Here is a 19,920-nt window from a genome sequence, read left to right on the forward strand (position 1 = left end):
TATCTTTCGATTAAAACCCTTAACAGAAATTAAGAAACAGGACTGCATGTGTTTTAGTCCCCCCTCCCCCTGGAGTGGCCCAGACCCAATAAACGGGGGGGGGGGCTAAGCTGACCCGGGGGCCTCGGGAGACGCCTCCAGGCCATGTCCTGGACAAGCTCGACCTGCCCTGCCCGGTCAAGAGCCTAGACTGGAGCTAAGCCACCAGTCCCTCAGAATAGAGCCGGGAGGGACCCCGGAGGTCTTCTAGTCCAACCGCCTGCTCGAGCAGGAGACCCCATAACCGTTCCAGACACAGGGCTGTCCCGTCTCTTCTTAAGAGCCTCCAGTGACGGAGCACCCACAGCTGCTGAAGGCAAGCTGTCCAACTGGCTGATTGTTCAAATAAACTGTGAAAAAATGCTTAACAAAATGGTTAACTTGGTAAGGTGACTTTATCCATCAGGCAGCCCAACAGATTCCAGGCTTCCCTCTCTACCGTGCAGAGACTGGGCCACTCTGATCGGAGCCACGGATCGAGTGAGCGAGCGTCCGCACATGCAGCAAGGGCGGAGAAAGACATCCCGCTGCCCTTAAGGCCACCAGGCAAGGGCTAAAATGGGGGAGGGGTGTCAGACTCGCCTCGCCTCGCCCTCCAGTGGGGCCCCCAGCAGCTCCTCTGGCACTTCCACCCCAAAACACCCCCAAGGTCAACCAAGGTCCGCCTTAGGACCGGCACACAGGGAGAGCTGTGGGATCCTTGGCCCAGCCAACCCACTCCCTGTGGGTAGCAATCGGACTGCACCAGCCCCCGGATCCTTCAGGGAAGCCGCAAGCTCCCAGAACGTGATGGGTCCATCGATCCCCAGGGTGGGCTGATCTAACAGGTCCCATCTCCCTGCAGTTCGTGCTGGCACCTGTCAATCCAAAGGCAAGCAGAGGGGCATCCGATCACGGCAATCGACTGACGTCTTCACTGCCAAATCACACCTCAACTGCCCGAATCAAAATACAGATCCAGCAAATTTCTGTCGGCATGCTTTTTATACCATATACTCACTCTGCCAAGTGTTTTTTGTTCTTGCGCCGATATCAAATTTCTTTTGTGTTTTTTAAAAGTAAGATTGATTTAACATTCGGCATCTTCCTTAATGACCCAGCAGACAATCTAAGCAACTGGCTTGAACATAAACTGTTCTCAACAGTCCCCCTTGTGTGCAGAAAACAGGAGTGAGCTGAGCTCATGGGGCCAAGCTCCTGGAAGGACCAGCCGAAGCAGCAATGACTAAGTGAAAACCAGAAGCCACCGCCACCATTTTGCAGCTCAGAATATTGAATCATCTTTATTGAAAATATAAAAGATCTACAAAGCCACTGATACTCAGCATGGAAGAGTTCGTTAAACTGTACACATGTTTTTAAAAACATCAGAATGGCAGAAAGTCAATGATGTTTTTCACAAAGTCTCTTTTCCATTCTCCCATGTCGTTTTTCCGGTCGGAAAGTTCTGTGCAAGAATTGCTTTTCATGAGACAAACATTCTAAAAGCCATGAGTAAATTCATTATATTGTAATAGGAAACTAACATGACTAGCAATTTTTCCTATTAATGGTTATTAAAGCCTCTAGAAGAAAAACCACTGATTTGGAAATTGGAACAAAAATAATCAAAAGGAATTAGTAACTAATGCTGTTTTTATCAGCCACACACAATCCTTGTATTGCTGTATACCCTTCCCCGTGGGGACTTCAGAAATATACAATGAGTTTAGCATACTCGTAATGCTAAAAAATAGCAAAGTAACGTAACAGATTTTATTAATCTTAAATGCAGCTGCCAGAAATAACCTTAGAGCCCCCCCCCCGGACAAAGGAGGGATGGCCTCAAGAGGTAATTTAATCTATCACGTTCTCGAGGACGAATCCGAGGCTACTCAGAAGCAAACCGAGAGTCGTAACCAGCTGCCAGAACTGAATTCCTAATTTTCTCTATTGTAGCACCAAAGGGGAAACAGGAAGAAACCAACCGTGTTAATTCCATCCATCCTAGCAGGCTATACTTCTCTCTAAGATTAAAAATGTTCAATGCTGAAAAGCACATAATTGTAGTTTTGGATTTTAATAGCCAAAGGCACTGAATTGATCGGTTCAAGAGCGGGCCCTGCCCCAGAGTCAAGCTCCCCTTTTCCCCTTGGGGCCTTCGGGGCGCATCCGAATTGGATCCATCCAGTCAAACCGCCATGATTGACGGAACGCTTGTGTGGAAGGACGCCAGTTTCTGGAGCAGGGAGGTTCTTGCGGCCCACCTCTCAAAGAGGCACAAGTATTACGCATTCCACTAAGGGGGGGGAGGGAGAATTATGGGAATGGGGGTTTCTTTTCCCACCTGCGGAAAGGTAAAAATAAGCTCACTATTTCATCTGAGGCAAAATGACACCGCCAAGAATTCTGACTGGGAGGGGAGGGGAGGAAATAGTTAACAAGGCACAATATGATAAGCGTGAAGAGTCCCTGAGACTCTGGTTGGGTTCAATATCTCCTTTCTCTAGTTAAGTAGTTCAGAAGAATTAGGAAAATACAATACAGACTATTTTATAGGAAATATACCTACAGGAAATAAACCAGTTGGCTAGGGAGTATATAGCTTTTTATCACTTTTTTTTTAAAAAAGACCTTTTTCAAATGCAAAGATTGGTCCATTTTTAATTATCAGCAAGCCAGACTAATTACTTCACTAAGCTTAAACTGCTTTCAATTACAACTGTGCAATATTGATACAAGTGGAGTAACTACATTCTAAAACGCTTGATGAATGCTAAATGAATGAGGCAATCTTAAGAGCTCTTTGTTATTTTGAAAACTGCCGGTATAGCATATAAATCACAGTATCAGTACTGAAATTTAAAGCTAAACTTTCCTTTAAGTTTATTGGCAACTCCACACAGAGAAACAGCACAAAACCGAGCAAGCAACGCTGCTTTAATTATCCTACCCGGGGTCATGCGATTCAAAATCCTCCAATAAAAATACTGAAATATTTAATGTATAATCTACTTAAGAGCAGTCGCTTAGCAACCGTTCAGTTACTATGGACCTATCTTGAGGCTACTTAAGATCCAAATTTTAATTTCCCCTTGCAGCCACATGACCAAATTTGGGGTGCCCGGCAACACCAGGGCATTTATGTCTGTTTGCAGCATCCCATGGTGAATCACCTCTATTTTATGACAGCTTTGTAAAAAAAGTAGCACTTACTTGCTTTTGGGGGGGGAGGGGCGGGGAGAGAGACGGGACACTGTGCCCATAGCTACTCACTGGTTCATTTAACAACCACTTTTAATGACTGTGGCAGCTGTTCACAAGAGAGGTTGGTCACATCAGGGTGACAAGCCGAGGAGTGCTTGTCATCCAGTCCAAGAAACCAAGAGCTCCCGCCGGGCCTTCCTTCATACGGGCGGCTTCGGCCTGTAAGAGGAGAGAAGCCGTGGCGCCCCGGGGGCCTTGGCCAAAGGCAGACAAAGGCACCCGCCCCCCCTTGCCTCCTGGCTCCTATTGGGGCTTCCCTGCTTTCCTGGCACAGAAAGGGGCCTCCGTCCCACCCAGGAAGGGTTCTAGGAAAGCGGAGGCTCCACCTGGACATCTAGAGGAGGAGGAGGAGGAGGAGGGGCAGCTGGTGCTGGAAGGTGGACAGCCCCCGGGGCTTCCTCCTGCCCAGCCCTTTCCCCCATGGGAGCCGCTGGAGGAAGAGCCGGAAACGGGGGGGGGGGGGGAGCTGCTGGTGGGTCGTGGTGGGTCACCTGGTTAAGAGAACCTGGTTTCCCACTTCCTCTCCTAAAGAACCGCCACGCGCCCTCCTCCGTAGTGACCCCTGCCTCGGGACGACCAAGAGGAGCCCACCGCGGCAGCCTTTGCAAACCCTTCTTTTAAAAGGCAGCCTGCTTTAAAAGCTTCGCCTTTTCCTTTTTCAAGGAACCCAAAGCAGCTGCCGGCCAGGCGACGCACACAAAAGGGAATTTTTGCAGTTTGGGTTAGTTACGTCGGCTGACGTCTGCAAGGTTAAAAGTCTGGTGCCCACTCATTTGCCAAGCCACATTGTTAAACTTTGTGCGAATGTGTTAGTTCCAGGCAGCGTCCCTTCGCATTTTAATATCTAGAACAATTTATCAAAATGGGTCCAAGCAATTTATTCAAAAGCGGAAGTTCTAAGCTTCTGGGAGAGATCGACCGGGCCCCTCAATAAGTCACCGCTCGCATTATGGGCAGGCGAAGAAACTTTAACCCCAAATTTTATCTACAATACCCCAAACCCAGGATTCCTACGGGCGATATTATCGACAGCCTAGGCAACCCCAGGCAGAGGCTTCCTCCCCAGGGGCGCTCTCTGAAGAGTGGCGGTCGATGGCAACTCCAGGCGGAGGAAAAGGGCTTCCGGGCGCCGGGCCGGAGGCTACAGGAGCCGGGCGTGGCGTCTGTGGGGCCGGGCGTAGCCGCTGTCGCTCGAGCTGCCTTGCAAGCTGTCTTCTGCCTCACTGCCGCTTCCGCTGCTGTCCGTCTCAGCAGGGGTGAAGCCCAGGCCTTCGATGTCCACCTCTGCATGGGAAGAGGAGGGGAGCGTCAGAGCGGTGGTGGGGGGTTATAAGCACACAGTAAACAGTACGGGTAGCCCTCGACGTGCGACCAAATTTATGTTGGTGAGACATTTGTTAAGTGAAGTTTGCCCCACTTTACGACCTTTCTTGACGCAGCTGTTAAGTGAAGCACTGCAGTTGTTAAGTTAGGAACCGGATTGCCAAGTGACCCTGGCCTTCCCCACTGACTCGGCCGGTCAGGAGGTGGCCCGAGGGGATCACGTGACCCCAGGACACAGCTGCGGTCCTAGGCATGAACCGGCTGCCCAGCATCAGAATTTTGATCATGTGACCCTGGGGACATTGGAAAGGTGTAAGGGTGAAGAACGGTCATAAGTCACTTTTTTTCACTGCCGTTGTATCTTTGAACGGTCACTAAGTGAGCTGTTGTAAATCGAGGACTACCTGTACTTAAAGACGCTACCTCAGAGCTGACTCCTTTCGCCTTGTTTCAATGGCACCCTCTGCCCCCCCCCACCTTTCTCTCTCTCTCTCTCTCTGAGCAGGAGAAATAAATACGTGGAGGAAACTGAGAGGAAGACGAAGGACACCCACCTTCTGTCAATACTTTCTACAAAACTTGTACAAGGAGGTGTGCAAGCTTGAAAATCCTCGAAAATGATCATCCTAGCCCCTTCCCATTGTACGTCTTTGACGGTTGCTAGCAACCTCCTAGATATGCTCCCCTCAGTTCAGTCACCAAATGAAGGAAACGAATTGAGAAACAACACGATTATTCACCGTTAGGTGTTAGCCGAGGGAGAGATGGGCAGTTTGAAAATGTGAAATAAATATGTTTCTAAAAACATTTTAGTTCTGATACTTATGCTATTTCTTGGAATTTTGATTGTTTGTTGTCTATTCTGTCTAGCCATTTTACATACTGAAGCCACCGAAGCTGATTAATACAGAGACCCTAAACTGAAATAAAGGACCTTAAAGTTAGTTATCAAGATTCCTATTTATTTGTGATTTGTCTCTGTTACTTTTTGATTCAACCCTGCTAGCATTAACTCATTCCATTCTTTCTATGAGAAAGGAAACAGCACCAGGAGGAAACGAGGCTGCTGCTGCGTCTACCGATCTGATCCTGGTTTCCGGTCTCCCACCTCACAAAACGCCCCGGAGGAGCACACACTTACAAGGGACTTGCACTCGGTAGTAGCTCTCATGTCCCTGCAAGGGACCTGGTAAATCCTCCTGATCAGCCTGCGAGTAACATCTTTGTGAGCATAAAAAGCTGCAACCAATGGGGAGTTGCAGCTAAAAGCCCCAAATCCATCACGAGGAGAGCTGGAAGGGACCCTGAAGGTCTTCTAGTTCAACCTCCTGCTCGGGAAGGAGACCCCCCCCCGGGCCATTTCAGACCGACCGGTTCAGAATCAGGCAGGTTAAGGAGAAAATAACGAGACTGGGGACACACCACGTACCAATATAACTGAAACATCCAACTGCATTGCGAGAAAATGGCAAAAGCGATTCGTTTAGGCACAAGTTGGTCTTGGATTCGACTGGGCTAGTCCACCGAGTGGAAAATGTTGCCACAGGGTGAGGAAAAAAAAGAGGCCCCGTGATTCACAGGAACCACCACCTCCCCATCCTCATTTTAGCAAGGGGACTGAAAAGGTGGCCATTTCTAGTTTTATCTTTCAGCTCTTCCAGTATTTTAATTTAATGTAATTTAATTTAATAACATTTATATACCGCCCTTCTCCCTGAGGACTCAGGGCGGTTCACAGGGCAGAATAAAATAGCAAATACAAACATTAAAAAGAGATTAAACAATTGCCCTAGTTAAAAACAATAGAAGTACAATTCTAAAACCCCAAGATAAAATTAAAAGACCAAAGATAAAACAACCCCACCGATCCCCATCAGGCTAGGCCAGCTTGTACAAACAAAAATGTCTTGAGATCGCGACGAAAGGAGCGAAGATCGGGCGCCATCCGGAGCTCTACCGGTAGCTGATTCCACAGCTCCAGAGCGCCCACAGAGAAGGATCTCCCCCTGGGGGCCACCTATCGACATTCTCTGACCGGTGGCACCCTGAGGAGGCCCTCTCTGTGGGAACGCACAGGGCGCAGGGAGCTTGATGCCGGCAGCAGATGTTCCCTGAGGTACTCCGGCCCCATGCCATGGAGGGCTTTAAACACCGTTACCAGTACCTTGAATCTCACCCGGAAGACAACTGGCAACCAATGCAGCTCACGGAGCAGAGGTGTAACGTGGGAGTATCGGGAGACTCCCAACACCACTCTCGCGGCTGCATTCTGTACCAGTTGGAGCTTCCGGGTGGTCCTCAAGGGCAGCCCCATGTAGAGAGCGTTGCAGTAGTCCAGACGAGAGGACACGAGCGCATGAGTGACCGTGCACAAATCATCCCGGCTAAGATAGGGCCGCAACTGGCGCACCAGGCGAACCTGGGCGAAGGCCCCCCTAGTCACAGCTCCTATATGGTCTTCCAAGGTGAGCCGTGAATCTAGGAGGACTCCCAAGTTGCGAGCCCTATCTACGGGGGGTAATAGTTCACCCCCCATAGCCAGAGGTGGAATGTCCGAATAAACCCGGGATGAAGGTATGCAAAGCCACTCAGTCTTGTCGGGGTTGAGTTGAAGTCTGTTCCTCCCCATCCAGACCCGAACCGCCTCCAGGCAACATTGCATTTGCATTTTTTTTAAAAAAAAATCGTATTACTCACTTTGAATGTTCAAATTAATGCAGAGGAAGACGGGGAGTTTTCTTGTAAAGGTGGGCGGGGAAGAGTTTTCCCCAGTTCAGTTGTCGTAAGCCATTATCCTTCCTAGTCTGAAAAAATCTGAAGGATTTTATTTATTTATGGCCAAGTATAGACAGATAGGCACCCTGAATCTATCCGCTGGGCAGTGTGCAATAGTGAGGGCATTTTTTTTGGGAAGTGGAGGAATCTGTTCATTCTATCAATATTCAGATCAGGGCGAGGTGTCCAACCTTGGCAACTTTACGACTTCTGGACTTCAACCCCCAGAATTCCCCAGGCAGCAATGGCTGGCTAGGGAATTCTGGGAGTTGAAGTCCGTAAGCCTCTAAGTAGCCAAGGTTGGACCTTCCTGGGTTAGGATATTTGTACAAATGAGTTTCCGCTTGCAGTAAATGCACTTAATGGGCAACTCCAAATTCTCAAACTAGCTCTTATCTTTTAGTAACCAAGAATAAAGTCCAGTATTCATTCTGCACAATAATAGTAACAATGCAACCATCGCCTCAGTAGGCCCTGGGACATGGTCCAACATTAACATCGTAATTGTTGCAGGATTACCTCAAATTGGATTGGAACAAGATGTGGCTTACAGCCTGAGCTGTAATTTGTTTTGCAAAAAACATGCCGAATCTTGATGCTTTGTACCTCTGACATTAATGCTTCATTCTTCTCCGCAGCAACCGGTTTTCTCTCTAACTGCTTATTCAATTTATTTTCCGGCCCATCACAAATTGCTATCGATACTTTGTTTTTCAAAAAGAAGTTGGATAGCTTTGAATGGCCTTAAGTCTTCCTGCCGCACACACTGTTCGTGCGTTTCAAGTTGTGGCTACTTTTAGATGAGAGACTGCAGAATTCGAACCACCTACCTTGCTCTGAATCCGTCGATATCGTTGATCCGAGGCTGTCTGTGCGGACTCGCTCCAGGCCCTGCATGGACAGCTGCTCCAATCTGCGCTTGAGGTACCGATGTTCTCGCTGCAATTGTTCTTTAATGTTTAGAGCTTTCCGGTCCTGTTCTTCCAATTTCTACAGAAAAAGAACCAATGAAACGCCCCCCCTTCTACTTAACAAAGAGAACCATCTCCTGCTCGCATCTGAGTAGCCCCTGGGTTGCAGGGAAAGGATCCTGAAGAGGACTGCCATGTCCAGACTGTCACTATCCCCACCTGGGTGACACAGCGGCTGCAACCTTTCTTGCAAAGGGTGGTGGCAGGCAAGGAAGCTGGAGACTTTTCCCAGAAGCCCCGATTAGGATGGGGGGTAGAGAAGTGGGGGGGGGGCTCCAAATACTTGCTGCCCCAACTATTTCTACGGAAATGACCCAAATCCCTGCTGCCACTGACAACGGGGAATATAATCCCAATTAACCGTGTTCCCCCCTCAACAACAATCCTTGGTTGGGTTCATGCACACATAAACTGACTTTACCATTCTCCCAAGAGGTAGCCACAAAGAAAGGGAAAGTGCTTAGCTGAGTACAAAATGGGTGTTACAAGCAACTTGTACGGATAAGTTGAGATTGTAACTCAGAACCCTTTTCCTGTTCGTTAAAATGGATGTTTCCGAAGGGCACAGGGGCGTCTGAGGCCTGCACAGCCTCTGCTGCAACGTCCACATAGTAAATCTATTTGCGCTGGAGGAGAACCAGGTGAAAAATGAACCCTTAATCCTCTCTCTTTCAGCTACCTTTGGCCTCCTCACCTCCCTCCCCACCGAGGCAAACATAACTTTGGACTCCAGGGAGTCTTCGACTCTTCCTGCCAATTCTTCTCTATGGGAATATTAGGCCCTCCCGTAGAGGTTCTGCGCCGGAGGTCTGCTTGCACGTAATTCAAACAAGGGCAGGTAGTTCACGGGCTGAGCCCACCGCTAGCGGTAAATCAAGGGTTCTTGAAACCACTTGAAATAAGCCAGAGTGATCTGGCAGGCACGTTATGTTAAGCAAAAAAAAAAAAAAAAAAAAAGGGAGGGGGGGAGGGGATGCTTTTGTTTCCTAGATATCGAAGCCACTGTCTAGAAGTGTCCCTGATTAAATGCTCATTTGTGGCTAAGGAAAGCAAAGAGGTATACATTTTAAAATGCGACTTCTTCCCATTTCACACATTCCCAGTTGTGGGTGCAGGCTGCACCGATGGCCCCGAGGTGGTGAAGCCCGGGGGGGGGGCTTCTTTTGTGGGACTTACTTGGGTTTGCTTGGGGCCCCAACGGCACAAGCCTCGGCCTTTGTGGTGGCAGGGTGACGCTCTGCCCGTTCCTCAAGGGCAGCCATAGCATAAAGTGCCCGGAGAATTTGGGGGAACTGAAAAGTTTAAATAACTTCAGGGCCGGTTTACAAATGAGGTCGTGCAATTTCTGAGCTATTTCAGCAACATTTTTCGAAGTTGGGGAAAAAATAATAATTTGAGCCAGAAAGTCTGAAACTATCAGAAGAAATGAAGGAGACCAGTAGTCAAGGCTGGAGTTAAAACCTTTTCTTATATACTCCTGCAAGGCCCCGTCCAGCGTCTGTCCTGGACACAAAAAGGGTGTGTAAAAAGGCGATAAAAATAATCCTACCGGCATTTCACGATGCTCTGAGTAGCGGGCGGCTCCAGCCGGCCGGGTCCCTGCCGAAGGCTACACAGCAGCTGTTTCCCAGAGTGATTTAGGCCAGGGCTAAAACAAAACGAGCCTCTTTCTGATTTACCTTGATGTGCACCTTGGCTCTTTTCAGCAGGCTGAGGGTGGTGTGCCTCGTGCTCTCGGCTCCTAAAGGGACCAGCTGTTTTAACTCTTCTAAGTAGAGCCGTAGCTTCGCTCGCCTGGAATGATCGAAAATTAGAAATCTGCTTTAGTGTCATCAGCATTCAAAATCTGCCCTACTCTCCACACAATATTAATGGCAAATAAATTATATTTCACTAGCATTTATGCCTCACAGCTACTACGCGCAAGAGACCTCCTCCAATATTCGAGGTGACGCATTGGAGGCTGACTGGACACTGAAGGGGCCCTAAACAGACTCTGCGTATTCGATTCACCAAATACGTTAAAACCAAAAGCCCAGAGTAAGATCCACACAACACAGTCTATCAATCCAAGCAAACCAGACTACTGCAGTGCGGTATCAGGACGTGGTCTGTCGACCCTGAAGGCCAAGCCGACAATCAAAGACACCCCTGGGCCAAGCAGGATTCCTGGTGATGGAACCCCTGCCGTTTTCTTGGAAGCCATCCGCTTGTTCTCTTTCTTTCTGCCGACATGCTCTTAAAGCACCCAAATGAGTGACGAGTAACTCATTCAACAATTTTAATTACCGATACACAAAGTTCTTCTTTTTCTTTATCTCCGTTTTTCTAACTTTTGGCAATATTCTCTTTTGAGGCAGAGAAAATAAAAATGACAGGATCGCCAGCCTTTCCTCCAAACCAGGCGTTCTATTAGATCTCTTACTTGCTTCCCTCCGTCTACAATCAAATTCTGGTCTTTGGATAGTTTTGGCTCAGCTGTTCCAGGATCTACAAAGGACAGCCGAGGTGTGCCGCAGTGAGCTGAAATGTGGGCACTCTTCTATCGTAAACTCTGTACTAATTCATTTAGGCTTTTCCTCATGGGAATTTTCTTTCCTCACTGGCTGAATTCAATATTTTCACTGAGCTATGATTTTTTGGCCCAGTGCTATTTTCATTCACCAAAGCCCAAAGAGTTCCATTTGGAGGGAGGAGAAACAATTTGCCATTGAGAACAACACAAAATAATGCAGGAATCCATCAGCACGTTTATTTTCTCACTTGTAACAAAAGAGGGAGCATTCAACAAAGAGTTATTGGTAAAAGAACAAAAAAAACCCCACTATCGGTTGGATGCAGAAAAGCTGAAATGCGGTCCCCAGCACATCTTCCCAGCAGTCTCCTAAAAAGTATTACTTGGGGCTCCTCAAATCTTCCACTGGCTCTGCTTGGGAACAGTGGTGCCTTCCTGGCTGCTACATTCAAACGTGCTTCTCAGAGCTTTGAAAAGCTTGAGACCAAGTTATTGGAGAAAAGAGAAGAGCCATTCCTTCCACGTAGGTCTGCCTACCCTTTAAACTCAGTTAACGTTAAAGTGAAATGAAGCACCTAACTAAAGTATGTTTTTTCCCAGTGCAAGTACATTTGTGTGATTTAAAAAGAGTCAGTCACAGGATTCTGAAACTTGGCTTTTACATTCACCAGCACATCCTGGAGCCTCGTGGTGAGCTGATGTTAACGATTCTCACGTGATAAAGGCCTTGGGTAGAAGGCCAGAGACTCGTCTGGTGAGTTTCCAGTAATGCAGAAAACAGCAGGCGCCTACCTGGCCCCCGTGGTCATTAAGAGAGCCCGTCCCTCCCTGCGTACGAAGTGAGGGTGGAGCCCAAAGTTTTTGAAGTGCGTATCTACGGAAGGGATGGCTGCTTCCTTGATCTTCCCTCTGCCCTTTCTCCTCCCCTCGCCACTTTCCTTCCCAGTCCAGCCCTCCGGGGCCTGAAGCCGTGCAGTGCTGGGCTTCAGATCTGGCTCCAAACAGGGTGCTCCCGTCTGAATGGGGCTCATGGAGAGCAGCTACCCATTTTCCCAGGACTTGGGGCGGGTGTCTGTGTGTGTGTGTGCTGTCCTCTGGAGCTACCAGGCATCCCTGGAAAGTGTCAAGCCCATGTTCCATTCACACACACACACACACACAGACACACCCATCTATGCTCCAGAGCACCAGGGTGGGATGCGGTCCCAATTCAAAGAAATGGAGAGGAAAGAGGCCTTCTCTTCCCTTAGCAGCGTATTCTTTCAAATATTTATAACGTGGAGATTTATGCTAAGCAGAGATACATGCTGTGTGGTCTGCTTCACCGGGTGAATCCCAAAGACAAATTTCAAAGGAGGGATCGAAAATTAGAATAGTTCTTTCAAATTTGTAATGTACGTATTACTCAATAACTTCATTAGCTAATTATGCCTTCTAATTAAGAGTAAATGATGAAATCTGTAACTGCTAATCTGCCTGAAGGAAAGGATCGCGGATTACTTCATCCTTTTCCCTCAAGCATCTCCTGTAGAGAAAAAGAGGCCTTTAACATTTCTGTGTGGGCAAAAAACAGTCAATACTTGAAAACGGAGCCAAGCAAGGCGTGTTTGGAAAACAAAGTTTAATCCGCGTTCTCAGCCTCTGAAAACTGAAATTCTGCAATATCTCATTTATTTTATGTAATAAACTTACACGGCCACCCACTTGCCAAATGACGCTGGGCAGCTAACAAGCACTACAAATGTTCCCTAACAAGGAAAATGACAAAATAAAAAAAATAATAATAAATTTGAATACAGGATCCAATCTGGCTCGTTCACTGCCACGAGAGGTTTTGTCTTCCGAGCTTTTGGACTGGTGCCGAAGCCCCCATCCTCCGGGGCAAGTTTCTCCCTGGCAGTGTGGGGGTTTGGGGCTCTTGTGTGGCATTTATAGGGTGCCTGTTGTGGGGGGGGGGTTAGGTGTTGATTGGGGGGTGTTGATGGCTGGCTATTAGGTCATTGGCGCTCAGCTTGATAAGCTGGTAGTAGTAAATCTGCACTCCTCCACTTTAATATAGTTTAGCGTATATTCATTATTAAAACTAACATCTTTTTGTGGCACGGCCTGAGAGCTGAATCTACGGCATCTTATTCAGCTCATTATTTTTCCCAAAATAAGTTTTCCTTTTTTAATAAATTCTCCAAATCTTTAGCAGCAGCTAGCCAAAATTTCAGCTTTTTATTGATTTTATCAGCAAAAGATGGGAAGTAACACGTGAATAAGCAACATAAAAAGGCACCCGTGTGGAAAGCCTCTTCTTGTTAATTAGGCCCTGCAGGTTCTTCAAGGGAGGAGGGCATTTGGGCAGAGAAGGCAGATCTTTCCCCAGATTGACAAGGCTGCTGCTCTGTCAATCTGTCCCAGGCTGTCTCTACACATTCAGGCGCTGAGGCAGCGAAAGCCCCCCCAAATAAATGCTATATTCACTCGCAGAGTATGTCTTATGCCCGCCTCTGCTTCCCACTCTTTCAAGGGGTTGTGCTACTGTTAATCTCGGCAGACCACCAAATTCTTCTTTAACCTTCTGGGGATGGGAAGTTGCTTTTGTTTTTCTCTTCCAGCTTAATTCTTTTAAAATTGCATAAATTCATTTAATCCTATCTCCAGAAACGTCATGTGTCCGTAAGCAGTTACAATTCGTTAAAATGAAATCAGAATTTATTAAATGTAATTTGGAACCGAAATATAAATCAGAGAGTTCTGTTTTAAAACAAATTCCTAAAAGCTTCCAAATTTGCTGCAAACTCCTGATGAAATATGTACGTATAAAATTACCCACATATAAATGGTATATATAAATATGCAAATGACTAAAATTTGCATACATTTAACTCACTGATTTCCATTAAAAAGCTTGTTTTATTCTATCCATATGCAAATGAATAATTATCAATCAATACCACATCTGAATTGCCATCTGTGTATATTAATATCTCTACCAATTCTGTTATTACTTACCTATGTTTCTCTAATTCATTATGCGAGGACCTATTAAAAACAGAAAATGTGATACTTTAGAATATTACGTATTAAGTCAAATAGAAACATTTATTTTAAACGTTCCTAACAGGAAATATTTGTAAAGAATTTAGGCACTTATCTCAGTACACAAAGAAGACCATTGCTTAGTTTTTCTCAGGTTTAACACGGTTTTAAGATCAACCCCGAATCAGTTTAAATTTCTGTAATATCTCAAACTGACATTTGATGGTTGGGATATAATAGAAAACTCAGTCACAGGACCAGCTGAAGATTAAATGAACTTGGACCGTGGCAGAAAACAATTACCCTAATAGGTATGTTTTTCCTCCTCTTGACTAAAGGGCTTAAGCTAAACGTAGAAGCAAGGTCCACAAACAGCAAACCTTACAGGACACCATCACCGTATCCTGAGGAAGGAAGCCAACTCACGGGCCCTTCAGAATAAACCGATATTACCTCATCCTTACCTTTGGGAATCTACGTGGGGAAAAGTATTCCCATGAGTAAAAGTGCAATTACCACCGTGTCACAGCAAAGATACCGCAGGTGTTCAACCCTGGTGCAGCGCACTCGGCAGGGAACAGCCGAGGTTTCATAGGCCAGCACCAATTAACAGAGGAGCAGAAGGCAAAAAGGCCACCGTGCCTTAAAGGCTGGTGGCTCAGTCCCGTGGCCAGAGAGGGGGAAAAACGCTCGCCTCCTTCTTGGGCAGCCATTTCTTGGGATGAGATTGTACCAGACACGCAATGCTAAGAGTGGGCTCAGTGTGGGGAAGGGGCCAGCGGTGGGATTCCGCTTTGGCAGGAGCGTAGCTCATTTTTTGTTGCCCAGGCCCAGAAAGGACTTCCGGAAGCCACGCAAGAGAACCGGTCTCTGAATCCCACCCCTGGGAGGGGGGACCTGCAGCTCTTCTACACACCTACACACACACAAACACACACACACACACACAGAGGCTATCTGGCGTTTTATTCCACGCAGTTAAGCAGCCCATGGCTATTTTCGGAACGGAGACATCAAAACAGGCCCGAGAAGCGAGCGGGGGACGGCCAGGTCCTCCTTTGCGAAGATCCACTTAGGGCGCTGCCACGTTCATTCAAGCGGGCGCAGCGGGCAGGGAACGCAGGGCCGGGCCGGGCCCGACTTCCAGGGCAGCGGGGTCCCGACCGCCCGAGCCCGGCAGAGCAGCAGAGCCGCCAGCTTCTTCCCAGCGGATCTGAAAGCGGATCCCTCCGGCCGGCGGTGCCGTCTCGGGCCGGAGTCCAGGCTGGGCAGGGCCTCCTCCTCCTCCCCCGGGCCCCGGAACTGGCCTTCCTCCTGGCCTTCCTCTGGGGCTCCCGGAGGCTCCCCGGGGCTCTTTCCCTCTGCCCGGGCGCCGCTGGCCTCCCTCCCGCCCTCCCTTCGCCCCCCTCCCGGCCGGAGACAGGCGGGCAGGGCGAGAGGAGGGCCGGCCGGGGGCCCCTCCCGCGCTCGCTTCCTTCCAGGCACGGACCTCCCGTCCCCCCCGCGGGATTCGGCTGCCGGGGCGCGGAGGGTCTCGGGGGGGGCGGCACGGAAGCCCGGCTGCCTTGGGGGGGCTCCGGCCGGGAGGGGTCCGGCTGGGCAGGGCCGGCGGGCGACGTGGCGGCGGCGGGAGGGAGGGAGCCCCGCGGGGGGAAGATGGCGGCGGCCTCCCCGTCCACTCACCGGCTGCCGGGGGCCTTCCTGGCGGCGCTCCTCCCCCGGGCACAGGCCCGCTCGAAGGGCAGCGCGGAGGCGTAGCCGTGCTCGGCCTCTGCGGGAAGAAAGCGCCGCGTCAAGGCCGGCCCGGAGCCCGCCCGGAGCACCCCGCCCGCCCCGCCGGCTCCCCGCGCACCCCGCTCGCGCCGCTCCAGGTACTCGGCGGCCTCCAGCAGCAGCAGCAGCGAGTTCCACTCCATCGCCGCCTCGGCCGCCGCCTGCTCGGGCGCGCCGCCTCCCGCCCCGGTTGGCAGGTCGCTCGCTCGACGGGCAGCCGCGCCCGCCAGTCGCCGGAGGCGGGGCCGCCGCGCCGCCAATCGCGGCTCGCGCGGGGACGCTCGGCCCGCCCCGGGAGGCGGAGGGCGGGGACGGCCCGGCCGTCGCGGGCGCTCATAGGCCGGCCGCTATAGCAACAACTCCGAAGCCGACGCTTAGCAACAGCACGTGGTGGCCCGGCCCCGCGCTCGCTGAGTGGCTGGGCTGGCGCGTGCGAAGCAGGGCGCGGCGCGGGATTGGGCGCCGGGGGGCCACGCAAATGAGGCCGGGGACGCTGACGTCGCGAAGCCTGGGAGAAACGGGGGGCGGGGCTTCCCTCCGGGGAGCGTGGGGGGGAGGGGGAGGGGCTGCCCCCGACGCCCCCAAACCCGGGACGGCCCCCCCCCCGAGACGCCTCTCCGGCTGCAGCCGCTCCGCCGGGATTCGGGATTCTGCCAAAAAAAAGAGAAAAGCCCGGACGTTATCCCGAGCTGCTTTCCCCCTGCCGAAGGAGCCGGACGGTTCCTCGCGCGGTCGCCCCGCTCGGAAGTTCGCCAACTTCACGGAAAGCCCCCCCGCCGCCCCCCCCCCCCCGCCGCCTGCGCTGAAGGAAGGAAGGAAGGAAGGAAGGAAGGAAGGAAGGAAGGAAGGAAGGAAGCGCCCTGGGGTTCTGCCGGTGTTTCCACCCCCACCCCCACCCCGCAGACCCAATTGCGAGGAAAAGGACGAGCTGGGGAGTGATGGGTTGGAAGCCGAGGACCGGGGCGGCCCTGGGATGGCCTTGCAGAGGAAGGCTGGGCTCATGAGGAGGAGGGCGGCTTTAGGGTCGCTTCCAATGTGCACCTATCGGCACACATCCAAGTGAAATTTCGTTGCACGCGGCTCTCCAAGGGTCACCGCCTCCGACATACGCTCCTCGTTCACATTGTCCATTTTAGTCTCTAGGGAGTGAAGGGTGGCAAACAGGACAGATGGAAACGGGGCTCCGTGTGGATTAGCCCTCGAAGTTAGCTTGTATTCCGACCACCTGGCCTTCTTTCCTTTTTCTGATCCTGACTCTTCCACCCTTTCCTTAAAGAGGCCTCGCTTCTTTTCTCCCCTGGAGCACCTGCTGCTGCTGCCGCCGCCACCAACTCCCCCGAAAGCCCCTCTCTCTTCCTCTGGGCCTGCCGACAGCCCCATCCAGTTCCTTGGCTCCGTAAGCTCCGGGTCCTCTCCTCCTCTGCCTCCTCTGGAAACAGCCCTGATTTGCAATACAATGCAGGTTAGTCAATGCCCGGAATGGAGTGGAAATATTGTCACAGAACTGGACTTACAATTGAAGGGAAGAAAAAACAAGTGGAGTCCTTGCTGCCAGGTGGGCTTGGTTGTTTTCTTGCAGATATTTCAGTACCCAACATCCTAGGCTGGCAAATTCAGAAAACCAGAACCGCTTAGTTTTCTGGAAAAATCTGCATGGCTAGGAGGGTGATGTAATAGAATTATGGAAGTCTACTAAAACAGTCTCCGGATCAACTTATACGTGGTGCAACTAAGGTGGAGTTACTCTGAGTCTCTTTCTCACGCCTCCTTCTCCCCCCTGGACCTCGGGGTCCCTTCTGAAAGGGCCCTCTTCCCTCCCCAACATTCCTGCCTCCTTCGACCACCCAGGATTGGGACCTGCCTTTTTTTTTTTTAGCCAGAAACAAGCATAAAGAAGGGAGGATAATTTTGAAGCCAGCGCTGCATCTGTTGGATTGTTTGCCCTCCAGCACCCGCCCTTTAATCAGCACGACACAGGATAATTTCCCCCAAATCCTTTGTGATATTAAGATATCTGATGTCAACAGCATTTACACGATCGACTAAGGAGATCGCTCCACATGAGGAAAGGTTGATGTGGCAAGATTTGTCCTTGGCAAATCCATGCTAACATCTGGCAGGAGCTGTATTGCTTCAGATTGACCTCTTTATGATCTGCTCCAGAATCCTCCAAGTTATAGATTTTAATACTGATCTGTATGTAGTTTAAGGGATCTTCTTCTCTTTTTTTGCAGATTCCCCCCCCCCACACACACACACCCTTCTGTCATCTGGCAGTTGCCAGTTCTGCAGGATTCTCAGTGACTAAGCAGTAGGTCGTCCAAACCAGCAGCCGTTCATTTAATGCAGAGAGCTCTTCCCCAAGCATATTTCGGTCAGCCTCATTCTTCTTTCTGGCTCTTCGTCCTGCTTTTTGCATGGCATCTCGTCAGAGAAGATGGAATCAGAACAAGAATTTAGAACCGCCGTCTCTGGTTCGATAGCGCTTTAGCATTTTGCCTTCTTTATTGAGCGGTTGGTAGCTTCCTCTCTTCACTCTGAACGCCTCAAGGCGCTCTGCGTTGTTCTTGGCATCCTTTGCTTCCTATCCTCTGTTCGTTTCGAGTTTTCATTTCCTGTCACCAGATCTACAGTTCTTGGCTGTCTGCATCCGTCCTTGGTGACCTGGCCCTCGTTCCCAGCCACCAAATGTAACAACTTCTGGTTTATTTTTGTTTGTTTGGAGACGCCTGGGCTAGGTGAGAAGAACCCAGTCAAGGACAACGGATCCTCCCATTGTCTGCCTGTGTCCTCTGGCAGTGTTTACCCCCAAGACCACTGGGAATTTCCCGGAAAGACCCTGCTTGCAAATGTCCCAAGCTCATTCATTCTAGATTTCTGAACGTGAATGGGTGTTTTTCATCAACAGTACTGTCCGTAGGTTTTTCCTATCGTTGTCCTCCTCCTCCTCCTCCTCCTCCTCCTTCTTTATTCCTTCTGTACGTTTGGGACTAACAGTATGCTTCAACGTCCTTCCTTTACTATATTTCAGTCCCCCTACTGGGTCTCCATTACAAATACAAAATCCTAATTGCCTTTCTGTCCTTAAGGGCCCAGCGGGGCTGCTGCATTGTCCGAAACTCGTTGTGTTGTGAGATTTCGGCTCTAGGGTGAACGGCTCGGGATGGCATAATCCGGGCATTCTCATTCTCTGGCTCTGAGTGAAGATGCAGAGCTTGGGGACCGACTCTGAAAGGGCCCACTGGCCCGGGGTAGACTTGCCAACCCGTCTCCTTCCTAGGCAGGGGGCGGATCCGTCCCAGAGGCCTGGCCTCACTGCGCACTCGTCTCCAGCTTCATAAAGGTGTTATTTCATCTGCCCTTGGATGGATACACCTGCACTTGACTTAAAAGACCTGAGTCTTTGCAACTGCTTCACTTAACAACCCTGTTGCCAGTCCCAATTGGGTTTGCTAAACGAGGAGTGCCTGTATCTCACATTTGGTAGTTGCTGAAGCTTCGGAAACCTTCATGTGTATAATTGCTTTTGAGTTTCTACACCAGTTTTAAGAAAAGGTGCTGCCTCTGGTTTGTGCTGAAATATTTCTGCCTTTCAGAGTCAGGTCAGTTTGGAGGGTTTCTCAATTGTTTACCTTGCAAGGTCAGGTGAGTTTCCACCTCTCTAGAGACTCCCCCCCTCCCCCCTTATTTTTTTTAGATTGAGCTCTGCAGCCTTCTTTTGCCTCCCTCCTTGTTTCCAGGTCAATTTCAGGAGCTCTTCGGAGGGTTTCCATAGCAATCGAGAGCCTTAATGCTAAGTAAATGGGCTGCTGTTGGCAGAGGGTGAGCTTTGAGCCAGACACATTCCGCTCGGAGGGCCGGACACGATGGTTGGACTGGCTCTTTTCCCAGAGTGACCTTTTGACGGCTCCTTTCTGGTGCTTTATGAACTGCCCTCTAATCCCAGCCATTCCAGGCGGCGCCCCAACATGGTTTGCAAACTGGTTTTAGGGAGGGGTTTTTCCTCCCCAAGAAGGAAGTTTGAGGATGCAAACGTTGCTTACAAGAGTTCTTGCCACCCCAAATATTCTCGAGGCTTGGGGGAAACATCTTGGTCTGTTCCCCTTGCTCTCTGATTTTACCTTAGGAAGTGTTGTAAACTTTATTAAAAGTAAACAAACTGCCTCCTATTAGATCAGGGTGTTATTCAAACTTATTTACGATGCGAGTTGAATTTTAATTCAGCTGTGCAGGTGGTTAGCAGCATCAATT

The 19,920-nt window shown here is 49.9% G+C and overlaps 1 protein-coding gene across 1 annotated transcript; it reads right to left on the reverse strand.

Annotated features, from left to right (window-relative positions):
• Positions 1-3,671: 3,671 nt before the first annotated feature.
• MXD4 (MAX dimerization protein 4) lies at positions 3,672-15,896 on the reverse strand. The gene is made up of 6 exons (XM_083361923.1): positions 15,749-15,896; positions 15,580-15,667; positions 13,870-13,899; positions 10,034-10,148; positions 8,214-8,373; positions 3,672-4,569 (listed from the first exon to the last, which is right to left on the reverse strand). The coding sequence occupies exons 1-6, from the start codon at positions 15,810-15,812 to the stop codon at positions 4,427-4,429; spliced, it is 600 nt and encodes a 199-aa protein (XP_083218049.1). The 5' UTR covers positions 15,813-15,896; the 3' UTR covers positions 3,672-4,426.
• Positions 15,897-19,920: the final 4,024 nt, after the last annotated feature.

The sequence above is a fragment of the Vipera ursinii genome (assembly GCF_947247035.1).
Source record: "Vipera ursinii genome assembly, chromosome: 4".
In the NCBI taxonomy this organism is placed as follows: Eukaryota; Metazoa; Chordata; class Lepidosauria; order Squamata; family Viperidae; genus Vipera; species Vipera ursinii.

Bases quoted from the DNA above. Each gene is read 5' to 3' on its own strand.
- MXD4 (XM_083361923.1), bottom strand. From the start codon at position 15,812: ATGGAGTGGAACTCGCTGCTGCTGCTGCTGGAGGCCGCCGAGTACCTG. The intron at 13,900-15,579 runs GTGAGTGGACGG...TGTTTTTAATAG, and splicing joins AGGAAGGCCCCCGGCAGCCG to GTCCTCGCATAATGAATTAG. The intron at 10,149-13,869 runs GTAAGTAATAAC...CGATCATTCCAG, and splicing joins AATGAATTAGAGAAACATAG to GCGAGCGAAGCTACGGCTCT.